The sequence below is a fragment of the Erithacus rubecula genome (genome assembly GCF_903797595.1).
Source record: "Erithacus rubecula genome assembly, chromosome: 4".
Taxonomy (NCBI): domain Eukaryota; kingdom Metazoa; phylum Chordata; class Aves; order Passeriformes; family Muscicapidae; genus Erithacus; species Erithacus rubecula.
Window position 1 is genome coordinate 39,201,608 of NC_136686.1, and position 25,701 is coordinate 39,227,308.

General features: G+C 35.6%; 1 protein-coding gene across 3 annotated transcripts in view; it reads right to left on the reverse strand.

Annotated features, from left to right (window-relative positions):
• Positions 1-7,487: 7,487 nt before the first annotated feature.
• The window catches only part of SLC16A7 (solute carrier family 16 member 7), a 78,787-nt gene continuing 60,573 nt past the window's right edge, over positions 7,488-25,701 (reverse strand). For all 3 annotated transcript variants that reach the window (XM_079304690.1, XM_079304691.1, XM_079304692.1), the window contains 3 exons: positions 19,663-19,806; positions 17,316-18,128; positions 7,488-14,946 (listed from right to left, as the gene is read on the reverse strand). In XM_079304690.1, coding sequence (XP_079160816.1) covers positions 14,675-14,946; positions 17,316-18,128; positions 19,663-19,806 — 1,229 coding nt within the window. In that variant the 3' untranslated portion in view covers positions 7,488-14,674. The remainder of the gene's footprint in view (positions 14,947-17,315; positions 18,129-19,662; positions 19,807-25,701) is intronic.

The following is a 25,701-nucleotide window of genomic DNA, read 5'->3' on the forward strand; positions in this document are numbered from 1 at the left end:
CCAGGTAAAGACCAGCTTCTAGATTCCACTTACCTGCTTTTAGCTTAGCTATTACAGACATATTAATGGGAAAGCAGACATTTTCTGCTTTGTTGCATTTTGTCTGGAGACTAGGAACTATGAAAGAGCATGCCCTATCTTGTGAAATGGAGGAAAAGATGGAAAAAGAACATAATTTCAACAGCATATGGTCTTTTTTCAATTACTGCCAACAAAAACAGTGTTGTCTATGAGTCAGCATAGCAGCTAGGAGAGCTCCAGGGAGTAGGACTGTGTATGGACCTTCCTTGTGCTCCACAATCTCTGCAGGTCCACAACACTGCATAGTGTAAACCAACTGATTCAATGTAGGGGTAACCAGATGATTCAGACACTTGTTTTCCTACAGTAATAAACCCCACCTAAAAAACCTGCAAACAAAGAGATGAACAGAGAAATACCTTTAAATTTATCTGAATTTTTCTGAGCCATGAAGCTCTTTTCAGGCCAGAGGTGTGAGAAAGTGAGCAGCTGTGTTGTACCCCTTCTTCAGGGATGCTAGCAATTTCACACTGAGAACTTATTGCCTGCAATTCTGTAACAGGGGAAGTGGTACTTCAACTGCTAAAAGCTGACATGGAAAACAATATGTGTTCTGAGAACAAAAAAATACTAGTAATCACTGATCTTCATAGGTTTCATCTTTCTTTACTGAGGTCTCTAGCCATGACTTCTTGTATACTTAGAAAGGTAGAAAAATCGATCTAGAAAGCTACTTGGAAATTCCCCATAATAATTCATTATATACTGAATAATACAATATAGTACAGATGTGAGATAAATTTAAATTATCTCACATTTAATTTATTTTTATTTATACCGTGACTCTATTCAATAGGACAATTTTCTAAATTATGAGCTTTCCCCTAAAGCCTGTATAAAATAAAGTATTTCAGGAGTGGAAGAGAGATCTATGGAGATGTTAATCTGTAATCTTGTTAGTTGAAACTTGTGTTTTGTTCCTTCCACCCAGACTAAAGTACTTCCAGCATGTGATTACTAAGAATTTTCCCAGTCACATGTGTTGGTCAAAAAAGTTTTGACCAAGAATGTATTTTTCCATAAAGACACCAACTTCTTTCTTAGCAGAGAAACCCTCCTAGGTACAGGCACCCTGATATGCAAGAATCTATTCACAAAGACCTTTGAATGATTCATGTTAGTTTTTTCATGTTTTTGGTAAAACATATCAGAAAGAGAATTCCCCAAATTAAAACTTTTACCCTTTCCCTGTCTATTGTTTATCCACACTTAAGCTTACAGACACAAAAGAAAGAACCATACAAACTATTTAGCCTGAAAGTTTTGTGATCATCCCTTTTTGTGATCTGCAGGGTTTGAGGCAGAGTGAGGAAGAGTCTGGACTGTGTTTAAAACAGATACTTCTTGCTGTATCCCAGTGAAAAGAGCCCCTGACCCGAGCACCTTGCAGCACTGAAGCAAAGCATTCCTTAGCAGGATATTGTGGATGCTTAGCTGCATTCTGGAGAATGTGCAAAAAGTGCGAGGCCAGCAATTCCCACTTCAGGCTCTACAGCCAGCTCTCTTGTCAGCTCTCCAGGGAAGGTGAGAGAAAGGTTATTATGGAGGCCTCTCAGTGACCACTGCTTCGATAAACAGAAAGCGCATGGCTGAGCCTGAGGACACAGATGTGGGAGTAAGTTATTAACAGATACTCAAAAAGGGGTTGGAAATGGCTTCAGGGTGTTTCATGGTTGTTGATAATGTCCTACACCAACTGAAACACTTAAAACAATTCTCTGGTTGCAAACTCTGTGAGTGTCATTCTTAAGACAATTAAGTATGTCACATTTTCAATACCTAGGACTACATACTTCTAACAGCCTGCTTGCAACCCTTTGCCACTGAATCTTCGGGTTGCTACTGCTGCTGCTGCTGTTACAAAGACAGAACTTAAGAATGAGGTTTAATATATTTCCCTTGATTAATTTAAAGAGAAAAATCTTTAATAAATTTGAGTGGAAGCCAGAATTAAGATCATTTAATGACACTGCTACTTGTGGGACTAACAGTGCCAGAAAAATTAACTTTCTTAGAAAATAATTGCTACTTTGAGGCAACTTCTCATTTTCAGTAACCTTTTGTATGCAGACCAAACTTTTATGCCTCTGGGTTTGTGGATGGGAAGAAAAGTATCTAGTTCTGTGAGGCAGACATTTTCAATTAGCAGTGTGGTCTGGCTGCCAGGAGAGCACATCAGGCACAGCATCCCCATCTGGGCAAGTCCTGCTGTGCTCTGCACTGCTGCTGCCTCACCTTGAGTACTGTGAGCAGTGTGGATGCTGCAATATAAGGATATAAAGCTATTGGAGAGTGCCCAAAGAAGGGCAACAAAGATGGTGAAGTGTGTGGGCAGAAAGCCTGGAGTAGGGGCTGAGGTCACTTGGTCTGTGCAGCCTGGAGGAGACTGAGGAGAGAGCTCATTGAACTCTGCAACTTTCTTGTGAGGGGCAGAGTAGGGACAGGCTCTGATCCCTTCTCTGTGGTGACCAGTGGCAGGACCTAGGGAAACGGCCTGAAGTTGTGTCAGGGGATGTTTAGGCTGGATATTAAAAGAAGATTCTTTACCCAAAGGGTGGCTGGGCACTGCAACAGGCTCCCCAGAGAAGTGGTCATAGCACTGACAGAGCCTGACAGAGCTCAAGGATCATTTGGACAACACTCTCAGGCACACAGTGTGGGATGTCTTTCCAGGGCTGGAACTCAATGAGCTGGACTTGGTGCTTGTGGGTCCTTCATGAAATTGCACCTCAAACAAATATAATAAATCCAATGTCAATGTAAATATAGAGCAAATGGATTTTATTAATGCCAGACAGCAATATTTATTATTATTTATTATTTTAATATTTGCTGTGGATGTCAGCTGAGTAAAAATAAATAGATTAGTAATGCTAATCTACTTTTTTTCTTTTTTTTCAGTCTTTCAAACGCTGTGGGTATTGTGACTTTTCAAACCAATGCATCTGCTGTGAAACACTATTCCACAGGGGATTTTTGGTATGCAGGTACTAGCAACTACTTTTACTAGTGTTCTTTCACTTGATATAAAATATTTGATTTTGGAAGACATATAGTCCAGATAGTACAGTGTCACTATGCAAACTGGAACAAAAGATGGCTTACTTCTGTGGCAGCAAAATATATGAGCAGTAGAGAAACTCAGTCCTGAATCCTCAGCAGCTTTAGGAGAGGGAATCATGGGGTCATTCATGTCAGGCAGAACAGAATCTGTCTCTCAATATGTCTGATGAATAATGTGATCATTGTTAAACTCTGTTGTTTCATAAATTGAATCAAATTTTCCTTTTAATGTCAATTTAGAAGGTTCAAAATGGAATTGAAAAGCTTTGTTTTGTAATTAAGGCAAATAAGCCCTTTTTCTGTGAAGGGAAAAAAAAAAAACTCTTCATTTCATCCTCAACCATTTTCCCCCAATTATTCAGTTCAGTGATTGAACTGAAAAATTATAGTGCCTAACTGCTATTCATTTATCATTCAGGCCAAACTGGAATTGCAGTTATTAATCAAAGCATATTATGATGGTTGGCAAAATGAATCACTGTTCCTCCAAAATAAACTCTTCGTACGTGAAAACTGACACATGTATGATATATCAAAAAATGCTGCCATTTCTTCTGGTACCTAGCTATGGCTTTAGGGTTCTACAGAACCATTTCTGAATGTATTTATTTTCTGGAAAATACAAGCACAAATAAATTAGGGATATCTGAACTATATTATCTAAGATGAAATTTCTTTTAGCATTCAGCTAAAACTTATTATAAAAGAAAGCTTTGAGAGTTTTACTATGCTTGCATAATACATTTTCCTAAATATTTCACATGGATTTTGTGCTGAGAATTTAATGCCATATAAAAGTTTAATTAAATGCTCGTGTAGGTTTTAGGTCTTCATGAACTGTGATGAGGACAATAAAACTGAACCAGATTGTGCTGATGAACTTCTGCTTGTCTTAAATTAAGAAACAAGTACAGCAGCATTAGCAAATTTTCCATTCCAACTTCATAGACATTAAAGTGTTCAAATAGTCTGCACATATTTCCAGCTTATGGAAATGATATGAAGGGGAAGTAGAACAGCTGTAAGAATTGACTTGAACTCTATATTGTTGATATATGAGCCACAAAAACTATTCAGCTGTCACAGTTTTTATATATATATAAATATATATTGCTTGATTAACTATGTTTACACAATTTCCAGGGGAAAAAAACTATAATTAAATTTTGAAAAAAAGAGAAACATATAAAAGAAAGAAAATTCATAGATGTTTTTAATGAAACAAAATAAATCCTTGCTTAGTTATTACTCTTAAAAGCACTTAAATTAAAATGGACAATTTCCAGGTAATAAAATGTAGTTAGATCTTAAATTGAAATAATATGTGCAGAATTTTAGGATGATATCTGCAAATGCTGAGCCCTATCTCCTCCAGGCATGCATTTTGATTCATTTTTTCTTTATGGAGACTTCACAATTTCCAAGAAATTTCTCATAGGTGCTTTTTTATCATATAAGGTCCAAACTCTTCGAAAAGAAGTAATGAAGTGGGGTTTCTTGTGTGTTTGTTTTGTGGTTTTGTTTGTTTGTTTGTTTTTAACGTTACTTACTGTTGTTGTTGGGAGATTTTTCACTGGGAGAGTTTGTGTGTGGGTGTTCACTCCTCCTGTCACACCAAAACCTCTCCTCCTCTCCCTCAGCACAGGAGGAGTGTGTGTGATGCTGCCTCAGCAGGTGAGCCTGTGGGCTGTGGCCTCCCCCACAGGAACCCATCCAGAGATGATTTTCAGCACAGCTGCTGAGTTTGGCTTCCCTTGTGCATTCATTCTTCTCCCTCAGCCTTGTTCCCTCCTCCTTAGACCTGAGATATTTGGACAAAAGTACCACCTTTATCTTATCTCAACTTCCCAACAGAGTCCAAATTCCTGTCAGGAGGAATGTTTGGGGAGGGGTAGCCTTCAGTGGTCAGTAGTGGCTACAGTGAGCAAAAGTACTTCAATGATCTTAACAATGTTTAAACAATTAATCATTTTCAGTCTCTCACATTTGCATAATTGGTATTGGTGAGAAAGTTAGGAGAAGGAACATAACTTAATTAACTTCCAGACACTTTTATTCTAAATTTTGACAAAATCTCAGAAAAGAAAATAATCTGAGTATTAGTTTTGACAAATTACTTTAAATTCTCATGTATTAATGTAAAATATTGATTGGAAGTAATTTTCAAATAATACATGAATACTGTGATTATAAAATTTTAAACTGAATTCAAGACACCACAGTTCTGGATATTTTAAGATCCATTAGTGCTAATTGATAAAAAAGTGTCCTTAAAATATCAATCTGACTCAGTGTTTCTGGATTTTGTCTAGGTGTATCATCTTTCTTGTGAGAACAGTGAAACTTTGGATAGGTCAAGAGTTCCTTTGTACAGAAAAGCCACCAAGACTGAGGTCTCATGCTAGTCAAAAAAAAAGAATTGAATCATATTCTCACATATAAGTTTTGAGGTGAGAACATCATCATGTTATACAATAGGATCCTGTAAGGAGTTTCAATGAGTTGATATATTGTAACTAAGACAGACTTACAGTTTGATGTCACCGGGCACAGGGTAATTAGAAGTCAGTAAGAAGTACTTATTCAACCAGTGAATCACAATCACCAATTATGTGATGCACTATATATATAATTTGCTTGTTAATGCACTAAATATATAATATAATTTTCTTTGACTTATGAGTCAGACTTTATATTTAAAATACAAGCTGGTGCCTCTGATCTCTAGGGCACAGTTTTATCTGTAAAGCAAGAAGATGAAGCAAAAACTAATGTGCTATGGCAAATGTAGATGTTTGCCAGCTTCCAGTCAACTGGCTCCTCTTCAGATTCCCAAGACCATTGAAAAACAATTGATAGAGGTCTGGCAAAGACATCAGTCAGCACTTGGAGTATTCTCAGATCAATCCCATCAAGTCCCATAGACTTTCAGGGAACCTGCTGGCACATCACATCCCACACAAATTCAGGGTTTGCTGCATGTTATAGACTACAACTTAATGAATGATCTTGTTGTTAAAGTCCTGATCAGAGGAATAAAACTGTGGAATCTATTAATGTTGAATTGCAATGGCAAATGCAATCTGTTTACTTGACTTGGAATAACCAGCAGAGTTAAAGGGCTCATTACTGGAATAAAACAATATTTGTTGGAAAACAGCAACAGCTGATATTAGAGACGAACTACAGACTGAGGTCTCCATTTATCTTGCCACTACACTATCAAAATGCAAAACCTCAGTAAAAGGGATGATTTTCTGAAATCAGTATCTATTTCTCATCAATGTATTTCAGTCATGTATTTTGATTCAGTGAGGCAACATATCTTTAGGCATGAAAGTGATATCAGCCATGTCTCTGAGCAGGGTTAAATACCCTGTCTTGTTAATTCTTCTTGTTCATAATTACCTTTATATCTTTATGACTGGATATTTTAAACTTTTTTTTTTTTATTGTTATTTTGCTTGATCAACACCTGAAAATGGATTTTCATGAATGTTGAAACAGTCATATATGCAAATACTACAAGGATCCATAAACTAAACAAAATCTAAATATATTTTGGTAGCTGAATAAAAATCATGAAGATTATAAGTACAATTCTTTGAAAATAGATTTTAGTAATTGGAAATATAAAACCATTTGCTCTGATAAAGTTATTTCCTTCTTATGCAATAGCTAATCTTTTACATCTTTGTTTCTCAGCAGCTTACTGTGCATCTGTATAAAATATGTGTAGATAGTATGCAAAGGTGCATCTTAATACTGTCATAACACACCCCATAATACCTTAATTTTAATTATCCAATCACATTCTGTAAATAAACAACAATTTAACTGGGGCAAGCAATCACAGACTGAAGCCAAGTGACAAAAAACATAGGAACAGATAACATTCAGAGGATACAAAGTAAGACTTATCTACATACACTGTTACAAGACACTGATAAATTCCTCCTCTGTAGCCAAATGAATATTGGTGGTTAAGGAATAACATTCCATGCACATGGAGTATAGGAGCACATCCCAGTCCAAGTAATGGCAAAAAAAAAAAAAAAAAAAATCCCTAGTATCCAGATGGTATTTGAGTTATGTATGAGAATAAATCCTAACTATGGTGAAATTAGGGATAGCAAGGGGTTGGTACAATGTTCTGCTGCTAGTAGTACCTTTTCTCCACAAGAAATCTTGAAGTTCTGTTTCTGTATGCAACGAGAAGTGATTTCGAGATCTTTGCTACAATTGAATACTGAATCAATCTAAATATATATGCATATTTGCACACTCTGAAGGTATAAATAATATTAAGAAGCCTCGGAAAACAGAATTTACATCCTTTCAGAAACTTTACATGGAAATTTTATTTTAATTTTTCTTCCTTTCTCCCAATTGCTTATTATACACAATTTTCATTGTAATTTCTCATAAATATATGTGGACAAACTTGACATATTACACTGTAGTACAAGCCTGGAATAGAAGTTAATGAACAAAAATGCATTTAAATACAATTTAATGCAATGCATAAGCATTTTACAGGGTTAATATACATTATGAACAATGAATTTTGTCAGGTCAAAAAAAGGATTTGGCATCTATAAAGAGAATGTTATCATTCACTCATATCTCTTTGGAACATAAATAGCACCTCTAGCTAACAAATGATTGTAAAAAAAACCAAACTAGCCAATATATTCAAGTAAAAACCATACAGTATTGCAAAATATAGAAAGGAAGAAACAATTTTATTAGTCAACAACAATGGTTACTGCATGTTTAATTATTGCATAGCAATACTGGGTTCTGTTGATAAACTGCAGATAGGGTGAATCTTCCAAGTAGGTTATAAGAGGAAAATGCAGGTGTATCACTCTTCAAGGAAAGGAATTTATGTAAGTGATGTATGTACCACTCTGAAAAATCTCCCAGCAATTTTAAGGTAGAACTTTTTTAATGAATGTGACCCAATTGTAGACTTTTCAAAGGGATTGCCTATTTGCAGACAAATTAAAACCACCAAAACCTGCAAAAGGTATGATACATTGTCAATGTTTTTAGTGACTATTGTTCTGGAGAATTTCCAATGTTAATCTAACAGGAATATTGTTTGCAGGCGCTTGAGTATTCTCACTTTCCATACTTGTTACAAGGATGTCATGTCCACCAATACTTTGTATGAACTGTTTGTGCAAATCACATTAGATGAAAACCCAGTATATTGGTTGCAGTCTGTTCAGAGATCATTTAGTTAATATTTCCACAACAGTGACACCCCACCAACAAGTTCACCAACAATGTAGGTTTTGTCATCTAACTCAATGAACGTTCTCAGTGATCTTAGGCTGCTTTGAACTGAGTCATGGCTAGAAACCAGTGTTATGTAATACTGCAGAGTTTTGAATGAATTTCTACTATAAATAAATCCAGCAGAAACTGAAAAATAACATATGCTCTTACAGAAAAACTTCAAATTTTTCTGCCATTTGTGAAAGTTTTTTATTTGCTTACAATTATGCTTCATTTATCAGGCACAAAATGCAACTTACTCTAAAACATTATATATATTTTATATATACATAAATATATATAATATATATAAATTAGAGTTTTGTATATAGGGGAATACATATATACACACATACCACATCAGCATATATATTCCCTTATATATGTCCATATATACATTCACAGAAGACATAAACCATTTTCTCTGGAAATTCAAAAAAAAAAATGAAGGTTATAAACTGCTCAAAGAAGGCTTGAAAGTAAATAGTTAATTTCATTGGGATTAACAGACTTGTTTGGATATTTATTTAAATATATAATCTGTATTTTATAATCTACATTCAGGGTGTATGGTGGGATTTTTTAAAATTTATTTACAGAGACTATTAAAACAATACATATTGTGCGTTAATTTAGGGACTGATTCATTAGGAATATTATGCAGGCATAGCAAATTTGCCAGTTGTAACAAATCCTGCGTTTGCTGTGTTATATCTGACAGTCCTGAGATTTGGAATGGAGAAAATAAGGCTGAATTTTCCACTAAAGCCACCTCCAATGTTTGATAAAGCTCTTTGATTGGTATCTATATGTTGGCTTTAGTGGATTTTGTACTAGGTCCTAGAAGGCAAGAATGGTTTGAAGAATATCTTCGAAGGAACAATCATCTCTGGTTTTGCAAAGAGCATATGAACAATAACCATCATTCCTTGGCCCCAATCTAATATTTTGTGATTACTTCCTTCAACTGCCCCATGAAAGGAAAAGCATGCTAAAATTTGCTATTATTTCTAAATCAGAAACACAATTTTTTGAGGGGGATGCAAAATGTTCTGTTATAATTTTTAAAAGTGTTTGGATATATAAACTTTGTTAATTTCCCTAACTCAGAAATTGTAAGAAAACAAAAAAAAAAAACAGCGGGCCAGTATCTCACAGAAAGATCAATACACTTAATAGACTTTGGATATCTAAATGAGACGTTGAGTTTTCATACCAGATCAGTGATGCAAAAACTTCAAAGGCATAGGTTAAGAATAAAGATATGCCAACTAATACAAAGATGTGGTCATAGATATGCACTGTCTTGAAAACAGAAGTGTAAGCAGCTTTAAATATTTGGGAGAGTTTCTAATAGTCTGCAAAGGTTTTACCATCATGCATTTTTTTAACTCTATTCTTTCAGGGTTGTGCAAGTCTCCAAACTTCAACTGAGAGGTAGATGATAAGAAAAATTTGAAATGCAAAACTACAACATGCAAATCATGTTGAAATTACAGAGCAATGCTTATGTAAATTCTGATAAAAATGTGATAGTCCATGCAAGCACTTTCATTATATATATATTTGCACAAATATCAGAAGTGCACCCACCCCCAAAGAAATCCAAACAGCCTTGTTAAAACTGGTAAGCCATCTGTGAAAATAATTATTTTAAAATTCCCTTTAAATTCCTCTCTGTGAGTAGAAAAATAGTCATCTATAGAGAAACTAACAAAAATTGCCTGGTTCAATTTTGTTATAGGCAAAATTGTCAGTGTCATTTATAGCATGTTCATCTATAAAAGTGATGACTGGCTTTGTTTAGTGAAATCGTGATAGCAGTCCGAAATCTGGCTGCATGTGTTATTTGCAACCAGTAATATCTTTCCACTAATATTCACAACCAGACATGAAAGAAGCAAGTGAAAAATGTTGCATTTGGCAACATGGCAAATGTGTCATTACAGGAAAAACAACAAGAAAGAATTAAAGATAAGTCACTACTTACCCAGCCCAAATTTTTTGTGTTAGATCAAAATAAAGTATGGAGTGGTAGAGCTGGGGAATGCTTAAAAGGAACGAGAATCCTCTGGGATGAACAATCAGGTACACATTGCCAAGTGCTTTTTAAACACACGGATGCTGATATGCAAAAACCATTTAAAATAATATGAATTTTGAATGAGTGTCAGTGAAATTTCTGCCTTTCTCTTCAGCAGTAAGTAAAGCTGAACTTCCTCTCAATAAGAACAGTGTCACTTAAAAAAATCTATTTTAAGATAAAGTAAGATTTTCTGTAGCTCTGTCAAAATAGTTCACAAAACACACTCCTGAAATAAAAGCATTGTCGTCTTTCATATAAAAAGATGCTTTTCTGAACTCCTTGGAAATACAGAACTAACAACAATTGCAACCACAGTTCAATGAGGAGAGATGGATGGATGAAATTTTGATATGTTCCTGAAATAGTACTGAGAATTATTAGTAAGGAGACTTTGTCTGGAGTTGGAAAGGGCAATACAGGAGAATTCTCCAGCTAATAGAGTGTATGACATAAAAAAACCCTAAAGAGATAGAAGTATCTGGATGTGTACTTTAAACAACTTTAACTGTGATATAAAATTGGGGTAAATATTGATGCTATCTGCATTCCTACTAGTTTTAAAATTTTGGCATTATTTTTTTTCTATAAGAGAAAAAGGGTAATCAGGCTTAGCAATACAGTGGCAGAGAAATTAAAAGAATTAAGTACAAATGAGTACAAATGAGTATAAAACCAATTAAGGATTTGATTGCACTGTCTGAGTCTACAGATTCTTGGAGCTCATAAGAGATGTGCTAGGAAGTTTGAGTACATTTCTTCATCACTGATCAGGGGAATGTCTTAGTCTTGACCCTTCAGGTTCAAACTGAGGGTGAGGTAATTAAGAGAAACTAGAGCAATTTAGAGAGATTACATATATACCCAGGTCTAATCTCAAAAGTAGAAATGCAATGATGAAATGATTTACAGTACAAATTAGAGGTCAGTGCAAGTAAGAGTGACATTTAGGAGTTTGAAGGCAAGCTATACTCATTTTGCTACTCTGATTCTCAGAATAAAGTTGATTCAAGGCAATTTATTATTACCATTACTTTTAGAAATAAGAGCTACCTATACTAGGCAATTGCCCCTTTAGGACCTGTTATTTGGAAGACACAGGTTTTTAATTTGAGGCAGTTTTTGCATAGATACCAATTTTCTTCACTCATCTCTGAGTTTTAACTTCTTTAATATTCAGTAGTATCAAGAGTATGCTGTTAGGTTTTATTTTGTTGCTATTATTAAGAGAAAGAGTAATGGAAGAGGTGTAAGGAAATGCTTAACTTGACTCTTCCTGCTTTATATTGCTCTAGTTACCTGCCACATCATTTTGCCTTATGGGATTAAAAACTGCACAATGGTGAGTGGTGTTAAAGAAGTTCTTGCACTCCTATAATCTTTTAAAATAATTGACCAGAAATGAAAGGGTAGCATCTCTGTGGAGTGTTAATAGAAATTTTTATTTCCTCTGAGATAGTAACATAAGTTTTGCTACTGGTGGTCAGCTGTGTCTATGGCTCGAGGAACTTTGTTTTTCCCTTATTTCCTATGCCATGTTGTTTTGTATTCTGAGAACCTGCATAGAATAGGCAAGTGGCCTGCATATTTCCTGAGAGACTTTTTAAAATAATTTTTCTGCATCCTTTATTTACTCAACAGCAACTTTTAACAGCCTTCAGTCAAAAGCTGACACTTCCTGTCTTCTACCCTGTATTCTTAATCATGTTGCTTTTTTGCAAAGAGATAATAAGCACCTACAATTTTACCTCAGACATTTTGGTTTACCTCCTGTATTAATCTATTTTCAAATAATCTCTGCCTTTCTATCAGTGGCTGTCAAGAACAAAGTGATATTCCTGATGACTAGTCTTCAACTAAAATTTCAGTTCATCTTTGACAATCCAGTATTTATAACTGATAATCCTCACTGTGTGAAAGCTTAGAGTCTATGAAACTCATCACTTTCTGGCTATGGTTTCCACAGATCCTGGAATTCACTCAGTATGTTTATATAGCCAAAAAGAGAGCAATATTTTCGTGTCATGGGGTGCTGGCAAGGTTAAGGTTCAGAGGGAGGTGCAATGTTTTACTTCCTCTCTGGAGTTTGGGAGAGGAACTGTAATTTTACTGGGACTGAAACATTCCCCTTTATACAGTACACAGTACACGGCTCAAATCTGAACATGTAGCCTGCATTTTCTCCCAAAAACTCTGAAATGCATATATTTTGTTTCTGATGCTCTTAAAAATTTACAGGATTTGTTGGAGAAGTTTGGTTTTCCTGACTATAACTAGGTAAAATTAGGTATTAAATTCCGTACCATGCTGAGAGTAGATTCATGATGTTTCTCCCTAAACAGTGATGAGAAAATTAAAAAATTCAGCACTACTGTGGAACTTTATAAAATGGCAAACCAGCAAAAGAGACGCAAGCACTATCAACATTTTTAGAAGAAAAATTAAAATAATATTGAACATAATAACAGTAAGAAATAACTTTCTTAAAAGCCCTCTCAGATCTACTAGATTTTACTACTGATTTTTTAATTTTGTTATTGGCACTTCAAAGTGTGTTTATTACAGTTAGATATCTGTCCAATATATTTCTAACTTTTTGAGTTGTAGAAGAGGACTAAAATGAATAATTTTCTTTTCTTGGAATTGAGTGTAGGTGTATCCTGCATAAACAGTGCATAAATGTTTTATGAATCAGACCCTTAATTTTCACAATTTTTGAGGCATTAATAAGCATCCCTCCAAAATGAATAGCACCTTTCCTTACCTAGAAATAGAACAGAAATAATTTCACATGTTACCTTCAGATACTTGCACTTTTAACTTACAAATGCAATATTAAATTATTTCTGTAAAGTAAAATTGTTGATTTATGCTTTCTTTTGTCTAAAGGAAGAGGAACAATTGTGTACATTTTAATTTATATGACAGTCTGCATGAAATTGTAGACACAAGACTAAACATCCTGCATAAAACTGATGTGTCAATACAAAGCTTCCAGACTGGCATTGTCAAGGTGCCTTGCAGCATTTTTTCTAAAAGCAGCATTACAAATAAAAAAAAAGAAGTAGCTTTTCACTAAATTCCTGGGAAAGGGAAGTGGGAACTGGTATGAAGATACTCATCTGCCAAGATCTGAAGTTAGATCTTAAATCTCCTCTGGGGAAACCATCAGACAGCTAACGACTTGTAAATAAAGCCAAGCATCTACTTTGAAGTCATTGTCATGAAACTCATTAAGGCCACAAAAGCCAAGGGTTAGTATCCTTTTAACATCAGCAGATTATGAATCTAGTCCCTTTAGGAAAATGGCTTCAGAGTCTGACCCAGATCCTTCAGCTGCACAGGAAGACATAGTCAAACAAACTGATTGCCATTCTTGTTAGAAATGTTTATCTTAGGTTTCCATTCTTGTTAGAAATGTTTATCTTGGGTTTAAGCCTTTTATGTACAGGCAGATTTTTAGTTTGAATTAGCAAGGTGTGAATGTATTTGGAATTCAAATGTATATGTTGAAGTACTATGTAATCAGCTATCACTGGAGGTAACTACTTCTGGAATATATAATAAGTCAGCTTTTTATTGTGTTTTAGATGTGTGTTCACCAATTATTGTCTCCTACACTTTTGCAACCATAAATGCTTATGCAGCTGTATTTTTTATCTAGTGGGCGTACAAAGGAGAAGGATGTTTCAGTGTGCTTCAGTCAGGTATTATGTCTCTTTTGAAACAAATATTTCTGTTCTCTTTAATATTAGTGGCAAGTAGAATTTGGGCAGATTATTTCAATAGACTGCATCGCAAAGATGAATGCATGTAACTTCCCAAATAAGATAGGAGATGATTTTGCATTAGATATACCTCTGAAACAAAACTATTTGTCATTTGGAGGCTTTATAGCCTGCTTTATCTGACTCTTGATTGTCCAGAGTCAAAACTCAATAGACTCATTTGCATAGAGTCACTGCCTCTGTAATTGTAATTTTGTATTGCTGAAACAAATAAACCACAGGTAGTAATTTAGCTTAGAGTCTTACCATAGGGCAAAAATCTGTTCCCATCCAATACTGTGACTGATCATTATTACCACAAAACCTGGCCTGTGTCTTGAAGACATATTCCTAATGGAAGTCATAAATGTTGCCTTCTGAGCTATATTTCAGATTAAATATTGGTTTCTCTTTCTGATGTATCTTCAAAAGCTTTATCAGCTCTGCTGGAAGCATCTTCATTCTCATTGTTTGTTAATGGTTCTGCTTCCTTTGGGTCAGCATTCTTCTGTGCTTTCTGCTTCTCCTCTTCTAACTTCTTTTCTTTTGCCAAAAGCCTGTAGTTGATGGCATTGCCAATGAACAACCAGATACTGGCCACAGTCACAATCACCCCGCAGACAAAATACATGTACTGATATTCACCAGTAACATCTACTAACCAACCTGAAATAAAAACACAAGAGGAGAGAAAAAAAGAATTTAGACTAGGATACCAAATATAATCCACATGTTTCCCTTGGAGAAATATCTATATATTTTTCAGTTTTGAAGCTGGAGCAGAAATGCATTTTCAACATGTACAGTTGTTTAACATAGACAGTGGAACTCTTAAAAAACCCTATATTAGTCAAGATAGCAATTATCATTGAAGACACTGACAATAAAAAAATTTTGAAGAACAAAGTAAAGCTTAATGAATAATGACAGTTTTTCAGCTCTTTTATTTTCATTCTTCCATTGCTGTATTATTTTATTCACCTCCTAATTGTGTTTCCTATTGTTTGGAGTGACAGTCTGACACTCACTGAGGCTGTATAAAGACAATAGAATGAAGAGGTGTGTGCCTTTTTAGGCTGCTGTCTCTGTGTATCAGCTGCCTGCTTTTCACATTTATTTTCCTGTGACTGGAAAGAGATAGAAAGGCTTCTCCCTTCAGCCATCACGATCAATTGCTGAGGTGTAAACTTTGAGCCCTGTATCTAAAACTTACATTGAGACCTCTGAGTTTAAATTTCTTTATGACAAGGAGAGTGAAACATAACAATTCTTCCAATTTATGAGACATTCCTTCTAAATTTCCCAACTCCCAAATTAACATTTCTATGTATCCAAGTATTTAGCTCTGAACTTTCCTGCACTATAATTGAAACTCACAAGGCAACCTGAACACTTCAATTTAGTATGTATTTTGATGCTCTTGCTGGGTTGAAAACATAATGCAAGCCTATTCACCTGATACATTTACTAGCCATGAAATAATTCAAGACTTTTTTTTTTACAAACCTAGTATTAGGACAAATTCAAATTAGCACTGCAAGTGTACAACTCACCTATTAAATAGTGAAATAAATTAAATAGTAAATAGTGCAATTTGCTGATTTTTATCAATGAGCAGTCTCATTAAAATATATATTTAAAAGCAAAATTCTGAATTAGCCATGCTTCAGCATGCTATTTTAAAACATATGAACTACTGAGCTTAGCTTTTCCATGTTTATCCCTTTTGTTGCCTCTGTTTAACAAGTTAAATCAATTATTCACAGTGTTATAGCACAAAAAAATGCTTTACAAAACTCCTGAAAAGTTAATATACTGAAAAATGAATAACTACTTATGAAGCTACTGCTCCATAAATATGAGATTTAATATTTTTTAGTTGATACTGATTTCAGAACCTAACTTAAAAGGCTGGACTCCAATGGTTACAGGCTCAGAACCCCCACTAGGTGGCATAGAAAGAGTCTGTGTGAGGATATATTTTGCTCTATGTTTGCCAAAGTGGATTTGTATGTTAAATGATGAGAAATATATGGAATGCCTCTAGAAGTATTAAAAATTTACTTGTGTAAATATTATTTTACTGAAGTGAGCGGAATTGTTTTGGCACATTCAGAATTGCACACAGCAATGCTATTTTCATAGAAATACTGACAGCAATCTGAAGTACTTTGGTGTATATAAATGCTTTTAGGCACACATAATCTTACTGACTTCTGGGGCAGTGCTAATGTGGGTACAGTATACATTGATAAGACTCTCACTGTCTTTATGTTCTCGTATTGTTTGGCTTATACTGAAACACACACACCAAGTACACGTCAATGCTTCTCAATAAAATTAAAGCATCTAGTTTTTTAATCTCTTATATCATCAGAAATCTCAATAATATAAAGCTTACTATCAGCATTACTGAATACTGACAAAAAAAGCTTGCAAAGTGAAAATACTTTCTGAAAATACTCTTCATTTTTGCTGCTAGAAGCTCAAGTGTTAGGAGTATAGTCTGTGATACACCTAGGCTCCCTTTAAGCTCCCCTGACACCTGTAAAGAGAAGTTGGTGACACTGACATCTTTCAGTCAGTTCAACCTCTGAATTGCCTTGTCCACATCTATTGGCTATAGAAACAGGCTAGGGGACTGGCTGTGAGCAGAGCTGGGGTGTGAAATCAGAGTCAATGCTCCACAGCACCCTGATGGAATCCCACCATGTGTGCACCCTGCCTAACATGCTGAGCAGGCCTCTGCTCCTTCTGACACTTTGTTATTAGTTTTTCCCCTCTGGAATTGCCAATTATCTCTGTTTAGATAAATTTAACTTATTTAAGCAAGTGTAAGTGACCACTCTTCAAGCTGCCCCTAGGTTGGAGAAAAGTAACTGGTGAGGTTATTTTTTACTAGACTGTTTACAGTACATTTCTAGTCACAGTAAAACCATTAAATAACATAAAGAACAATGTTTATATTAATTCAATGTTACATTGCAAGATTATGCTGTAATGTCTGACAAAAATGGAAAGGAACAGATTCTTACCTCCTAGGGGAGGGCCTATGAGCACAGGGCAACATTCCACAATGGTGACGAGTCCCACCGCGCTGGAAAATCTGGCAGCTCCAACAAGGTCCATCAATGTCTCAAAAAGAACACTGCTAACCATTCCAAATGCAAACCCAAAAAATACAGCATATATCACCAAGCCAGTGTAATTTTTTGCCAGAGGGCACAAGATATGACAGACGCCATTATACAAGACAGCAAAACTAAAAAAATACTGAATCTTTGGCCGGATAAACCTGGAGTTTGCAACAAGTCCCATGGAAGGCCTAGCAAACATGTCTACAAAGGCTAAGATAGAGAGCAAAAAAGCAGCAGAATATTCATCAATTCCCTTGTGCTTGGCATAAGGAGCCAAGAATACTATTGGAGCAAAGAAACCAATAAACATAATGACATTTCCTGACAAATATATCAGAAACCCTCTGTGTTTGAAGAGGGACAGATCCAGATACTTATTCATAGTTTGCCAACAAGACTTCTTGTTGTTTTTGTGCAAGGAAGAATCTCCTGTGCCTTTTTCAACATCTTTTTTCACAGGAGGGACTCTTTTTGGTCCAACAGGTCTCATAAGCGACCCAGCCACACAGCAGTTCAAAAGAAGTCCTCCCAGAATAAGAAAGCTTCCTTTCCAGCCAAAAGCATTAAAGAGGAATTGATTGAGAGGTGCCAATGTGCTCAGAAACACTGGACTTCCAGCCATTGCCAATCCATTGGCTATGGGACGCTTCTTATAGAAATACTTGCCAATCATGGTCAAGGCAGGCTGTAAGTTGAATGCTAAACCCAGACCTAAACAACACATAAAAGACAATATATATTATTGCAGGTCATGCAGTGAAAAATCACATTGCAGCTCTTTCAAGCTATTTTTTAAGTTATCAGTATCCCATCCAGTAATTCTCAATATAGAAACCAACTAGCATCAGAGAATGAAATGCAGCTTCATTGCTGTCTATGAGCATTAATAACAAGAGTGTGTCATGGTGGCATTTGGTTATTTTCCCCTGTAACACTGCATTGAAAGCCAAATCTCCTTTTTGTGTTTCAGCAATGCTAGAGACAGGGGAATCACATACAGAAGAATGATGGTATCAGTGCCTTGACTCACCATTTTCATATTTGCTAAACTATAATACAATTCTCCCTTGGCTCATTTAACAAAAGTTATTAAATGTCACCTCAGCTACAATGAATGTAGGGTTAATTTAAATGCATAAATCTCCCAATTTCTTATTTCCAACCTTAATTAAGATCCAACTCGTCTGCAAAACTGAAGCATAAAATGACAAATTATTTTTCCAGCACATTCAGCTTTCCTTCCCCAGGTCACAATAAAGGAATTGTAAAGCATATACATGGGAGCAGACCACCTACCCACATCAGCTAAGTGCATAAACTGAACCTAAAGCTGAACTTCTAGGCCTTCTCTCTGTATAAAGACATCTAAGACAAAAACTCTAATATGCTTCTGCTTTATGGTACAGGAGAAAAGCTTTCCTCCTTGATAAGCCTGGACTCTGACTTTACTCTTCCAGTAGGCACCAAGTTTAGGTGCCTACTGAAATAAGAGTTTTAAGGATTAATCACTGAATAAAAAACTCCTTTAGTCCCAATATAGAGGAAGATGAGCCTGAATATACAAGTAGTATCTCATTCACTTATTGTCTGGCAATATTTCACCTCTCATTATTTGGAGAGGGGAGTTTTAAAAAAAACCCAAACATTTATTAAGGAAATTCTTTAATTTAATCTGGCATTACAATAACCTTAATTCATTGCTTTTGGTAATATTTACACCTTTGACAGATGAATCAGAATAATTTTATTTGGGAGGTTTTAAACAGAAAAACTATTGAACTAAAGTTGTTATACTTTTCTGCGGGAGTATGTGCATGTACAAACCTACAAAAAAGCTAGCACAAGCTTTCACAATTCTACTAGAATTTGGCTAGTCTCTGCCACCCTGTTTGCAGTGCAACATGAGTGAAAGCTAAAACAACAAATGTGAAATTGCACACAAATGACTGTAGCAAGTGCTGTCATGAGCCAATCAATTTTTATACCATAATTACAGTGCAATGTGGAAAATTACATACATACAGCACTTGTTGAATGCTGTATTGCTTCTGAAATGTCCGAAGAAATAATTTAAAATCGTAACAGTTAATTTAAAGGATTAGATAGTTCAGGTAGCTGAAATTAACTGATCTTACTACCTTCTTGGATTGCATCTGTACGCAGAGATTCTTGATCAGTGAGGCTCATTTGTAGAAGAATATTAGAAATAGTTTGATATAACATAACCTTTAGACAGGGCTCTTACCTCCAACCACACCGATGCATATATAGAGTTCAAGGACACTATTGCAGAAAGAGGATGCAATCATTCCAAAAGAGCACAGGATACCCCCTGCTATCATCACAGGCCGGCTACCATACTTATTCACCAAAATGCTGCTTATGGGACCTGTGGGTAGAGAGAAAATGCAATTTCAGGTAACAGGTAACTCTATCATTGCATTTACAATGTGTAGGAATGCTTTCCTCCTCCATCCTGGAAAATGTTAAACTGTTTGTATACCAATCTATCTACAAACACTGCACTCTGTGAGTTTGAACATATGAGACTGGATGTGGATATACTGCCTCCATCACAATATAAACACTGATTACTTATGGAGATGGATAAAAAGATTAAAGACATCAGACAAGCTAGAGGGATTGTTACAGTTCACAAACAATCAATGCCAAGACTGGTCAATGTATGTTTTGAAAGTGCAAGGACTGAAGTATTTCAAGTATTTGAGAGGTATCAAAACTCCACAGAGCAGGAAGAACCTACAAACAAGTAGATTAAAACTACCTAATACTGCAGCATGTCATGCATCCCTACTTAGAATCACATATATCAGATTAAAAATCAGATTGTCTAATCAGAATATAAATCTCAGGCCCCCGAGATTGCTTTCCCTTACCTCATCAAGAGGGGAGTGTTAATGGGCAGTAACATAACTATAGGCTGTCCGGAAAAATCTAAAATGTGGTTTAGAATAAAAACTTATAAAATTTTAATATATTGCCACAGGTCCATTCTTCAGTTCCAACTGCAATTCAGTTTATGGTATAATTACATCTACACTAACTAAACATCCAGCCTGCAATTTAGCATGACATACATTATATGTTTTTGAACAGCCATGGCTAGAATAGATGGTGTGCTACATATCAAGATTAAGAGGTTGTCAAACTCTTTAGGTAAACCTGCACAGCATCTGATTGCACTGTATTTGGCCCAAACCACTACAAACAGTCTTGGTTTTGCAATAACTCAAATTATCCAATACAAAAATTTTAAAAAATAAAAACAAAGGACCCAAAAACCCAATGGCATAAAAACCAATGCATTTCAAACTTAAGATAGAGCAGGCACCTAGAACAAAGTGGAATTTACTTTGATTTGAATCTGAATTCACTGCAAGTTATTCACAATACTGATAATAGTTTTAAGTCTGTTTTTATAAATATCTAAAGGAATAAATGCCAGAAATTTCATGCAATGAAAAACCAAATCTAATAAAATTTAAAAGTGTGCTTTCATAGGCAAAATTACTTTTTAGACTCCACTATTTGAATTACCTTAAATGCATTAGAGTATTATTATTGATAGACTGCAAATGTTAATTACTATTTGCATAAACACAACAGAAGTCTTGATAATATGGCAAATTATCAATTTTTACCTTAATTCCTTATGGAAATAAGCTTCTGCAGTAGAGTTGCCCTGTGCCTGCCTCTTTTCTAATAGCTCATGAATACAGAGAACAACCTGAAATTAACTTGACTGGAAAGCAAAGATTTGAGTCTTATTTGGATCTTAGTTTGTGTATTCATTAAATTACTTGAGTCCCAAGTAGTCTTAAGCATAACTATATACCAAAGCCAACAGACTAAAACACTCACAGCATGGAATGGACACCCAAATACACAACAGCCAGGGATTTATTAAAAGACTTTAGAACACTCATGAAGCACTAAAACCTTTAACTAACAGCTTATATGATGACATAACTAGCATTTCTTTAGATCCATTTGAGGGGAACCACTAAGCAGAACTGTGACAAGCTGGGCTTTCCCCTTTGAGACCATATGAAGAAAGCACTGAAACATGGAACACTTTTTTTTATTTATAGAGCTATGCCTGGAAAATCAGTGGTTAGGCTCATGTCTGAGTTAGAAAGCAAGCCTTTTTGCAATATATAAACAACAGAAATAATTTATCTGAGTGAAAAGAAAAGACCCTTTTAACTGGAAATCTCTTAAAGAAAAAAGTTTCATCCCAGTATCAAATAATAGCTATAGGTATGAAAATAAATAAATCTAAGACAAGTAAAAAAATCTAACTGTTTTTATTACTAAGCACAGTAACAGTATTCACTTAAGACATATCAAAACAATTATTTTAAATTAAAAAAAAAATAATTTCCCAGTTCTTCCTTCTGTGATGAGATGGAAATATTTGCAAAATCGAAAATGAAAAATTTGTTTAGCATTTGTTAACAGAAAGTTCCTCACTAGGAACAGAAAAACTGCATCTCTGCAGATCTTCACTGTGGCAGTTAGACCAGGACTTTAAGTTGCAGCTTTCCAGATCAAAGCACCTAATGTTAGCTTCACCTGCAAGACCTAACAGCTGAGCTCAAATATGGAATATCTTAATTTAGGTAGGTCGTCTGAGCCTGACTATATTCTCAAATGGCATAAATCTGAAATGTATGATGAATTTAAAAAACCTTTAAACATAATACTCTCTTTGAGATGTTTTCTTTAGGTTAATGATGTGTACTTACTTCCACAGTTCTGGTTAATTTGAGGTTTCTTTATGTATATTCCAGTATTTTGATTTAAAATTTGCACATGTTGGAAATATTAATTCTTCTACAAGCCATAAAGTTAGTTTAAGCTCCCTAAATTATCTACAAATACTTCCAGTGTGATAAATTAGTTAAACATTTTATTCTGACATCTGTGCATACACTTAGTTATGAAGCCTCATAAAATAATGCATATTTATACCTTAACATAGATGATTCTACATAAATTCCAGCTATTTGCCTGCCATCATATGTTTTATAGCCTTGCACAAATTTTATGTCATATCTAACATTTACAATTATTTAAGCAATGCTCACATGCCAGCACAGGTCTATATTCTTTGTGTATTCCTTCTTTCCAGACGAAGGAAGACTAAGCTGTTTAAATAACATTCCACTACCAAAACCTTGCTATACATTAATGTATGTTAATGCACTAGAGGATGGCTGGATCTCTGAATCTACCTTCTTGAAGCCTGAAGTAACTGCATAACAGATGTTAAGTAAGAAGACCCACAAGAATATTTATTGTGGTCTCTCCCTTAACACCCACAAACCATCAGCCACAAAAGATTATATACTCCCTAAACCAAATTTAAGACCATTACCCTAATATGCTAACAGTCTCACAGCTGTACTTTTATTTTATATCTTTCTGTTTCAGGCAAAGGACCAGGCTGTGAAAAGGTGTAAGACAACAACTGTAACCAGCACCGCAGAAAAACATTTTCAGGAAGAGCTGTGCTTTATAAGACAAGAAAAAATAAATGCTTTTCACATTGTTTGTCATTGTGTCAAGGGAAAAGTGGTAAAAGTCATTTCAGCTGTGTGAGCAAAGATGGGATCATGCATTTTGGAGCTGTTTATGATGTTCCATACAAAGTCTATATACTGTGACACCTAAGTTCTACTTCAATGGCTCAAAAGAGAATTTACATGCACTTGTGCACAGAGAAGTTATGAATGCTGAGCAGAGGGGCAGAATCCCCTCCCTGCCCTGCTGCCCACGCTGCTCTGGCTGCAGCCCAGGACACGTCTGGCTCTGTGCTGGGAGTGCCCATGGCTGGGTCATGTCCAGCCCCTCCTCCAGCAGCACCCCCGAGTTCTTCTCAGCAGGGCTGCTCTGATCTGTCCATCCCAGCCTGTGCTGGTAACAGGGTTTGCCCCATCCAGGTGCAGCACCCTGAACTTGGCTTGTTAAATCTCATGAGATTCCCATGGGCCCACTGCTCAAGCCTGTTCAGGTCCCTTCTAGACAGCATCCTGTGATCAGATGTGTCATCTGCACCACTCAGCTCAGTGTCATCTGCAAACCTGCTGAGGGAGCACTTGATCACTTCATCCCTGTCAAGAATAAAGATATTACATATTATAATTTATTATAATTATAAATAAGGTCCCAGTGCAGACTCCTGACAGCATGTGTTACAGATGTCCATCAGGACTCTGAGCCATTGACCACTACCCTCTGGATGTGGCTGTCCAACCAATTCCTTATCCAGCTATGAGTCCACTCATCAAGTCCATCTCTCTCCAATTCAGAGACAAGGATGTGGGTGATCTGGTCAAAGGATTTACAGAAATCCTGAGAGGTGACATCTGTAAACTTTCCCCTGTCCACTGATACAGTCACTCCATCATAGCAGGCCAATAGGTTGGTCAGGCTGCCTTTTCTGCAGCCCTGCTGGCTGTCCTGAATCACCTCCCTGTTCTCCATGCACCTAAGCATAGCTAATATTTGTCTTAGTATGATTTCTCATTCCTGTAATACAGTGATATAATTAGAGATCACTCTGCAATTTGTTTTGCATACTGCCAGTGCATTTATGTTTTTTATTTTGCTACCACCATTGATTTTAGTATGGAACTAGAGATAAACTTTCCTGATAAAAATGAATTTTTTTTAACATATATTGACAATATCATTGCTGTGTTCATAGTGTCATCGACCCAAAGCAACATGAAATGACTCAGTCTGAACAATATGGCATTTATTTAAATGAAGTGAATTGCTAAAACAAGTTGAAAATGAATGTAATAATATTTCAAATTGCACTAATGTTACATTGTAGATTGCATTCTGTCAAGTGGTTTAAACACATTTTCAGCCATCTGCTCTACAGAGTCAATGCAGCTGTCTTTCCAGTCAAGGTTTATCTTTTATTTCTGCTTTCTTCAAGGCTGGAAAAGCCCAAGCAGCTTTAGAATTAATATTAGTATAAACTATTTGCCAAGATCAGTGCAACATTTTATTCTTCCTTTTTTTTTTTTTTTTTTTAAATAAAATATGAAGTCCACTAACAAAAACTCATTCAATCACAAAGGCTTTAAGCAAGTACTTAGTACTGCTAATGGAATAATATCTCTGGTACTCAGAGAAAAAGCAACACAAAATGTTTAAAATCTGTTCACTAACTTGGAAAACACCTTCCAAATATGCTCTTTTTTGTCAGGCAGGATGAAGTCAAAGTATTATGCACTCTGTGACAGTCTTTTGTTCAAAAACCTTTGGCTAAATTATTTTAGTACTCTTGGACAGGCTTTAGACAGAAAAAGAAAAATATTAAAAAGTAAAGAACTATTTTTGTATTATTTTTATATTTATATTTTGTATCATGTTTCTGGGAATGCTAACCTGCATTTCTGACATATTCTATGTGTTTGTGTAACAGCAATGAAATAAATCAGCTCAAGAATCATTGGAAAGTTTTCTCCATAGTTCCTCTATGCATTTTGCAGCATTTTTTTTTCCATTTCATATAACATTTACAAGTGGCTGCACTGATTCCATAAACCCAGATAACACCACAACCTTGACAGAAAGCAATGAGAAAAAAAATTCTCTTGCACTAAATACCACCAAACAGAAAAACGTAACATCGAGTTAGGGTTGTTAGACGATGAGTTAGGAGAGCTCAGCAGCTCAAAGCTCAGCCTGCCTGGGAGGACACAGCCAGCTGCTCAACCATCCATCACAGTTTGCTCTCCACTTCCCCTGCTCTTAGCTACATTTCCTCAGTGTCATTACTCTGAATGCTCACATTCTCACTGGTGTCCTGAACGAGCCTTGTATTCCATCAAGTTTTTATCTTTTGATCTCCAATGAACACTAATTTGACCTTCATCTATTCCTTGGGAGGTTTATAAGGAATGCAGTAACTGTGTGTGTGGTAACACACAGGAGTATGACTGATGGAAGAGTGCTCAACTCTAGCTGCTTCCTCATGGTTTCTCCTCCCAAAAAGTTTACACCTGCAAGTTTTGGAGTGCTCAAGTGAGAAACACGTTTTGTGATTGCAAATATAAGCTGCTTTTTCCTGAAATGTTCAGGAAAACCAAAATGAGCGATCAACAGTGCTGGTACTTGTTCTAAGTATTGATTTATGGAGAAATTACAGATCCTTGATCTGCTTTGGTATTTTGTGGTTTTCTAGTGATACATCACAGACACGAATCAAGGGCTTTACATATTTTGATTAAAGCTCTTGTTT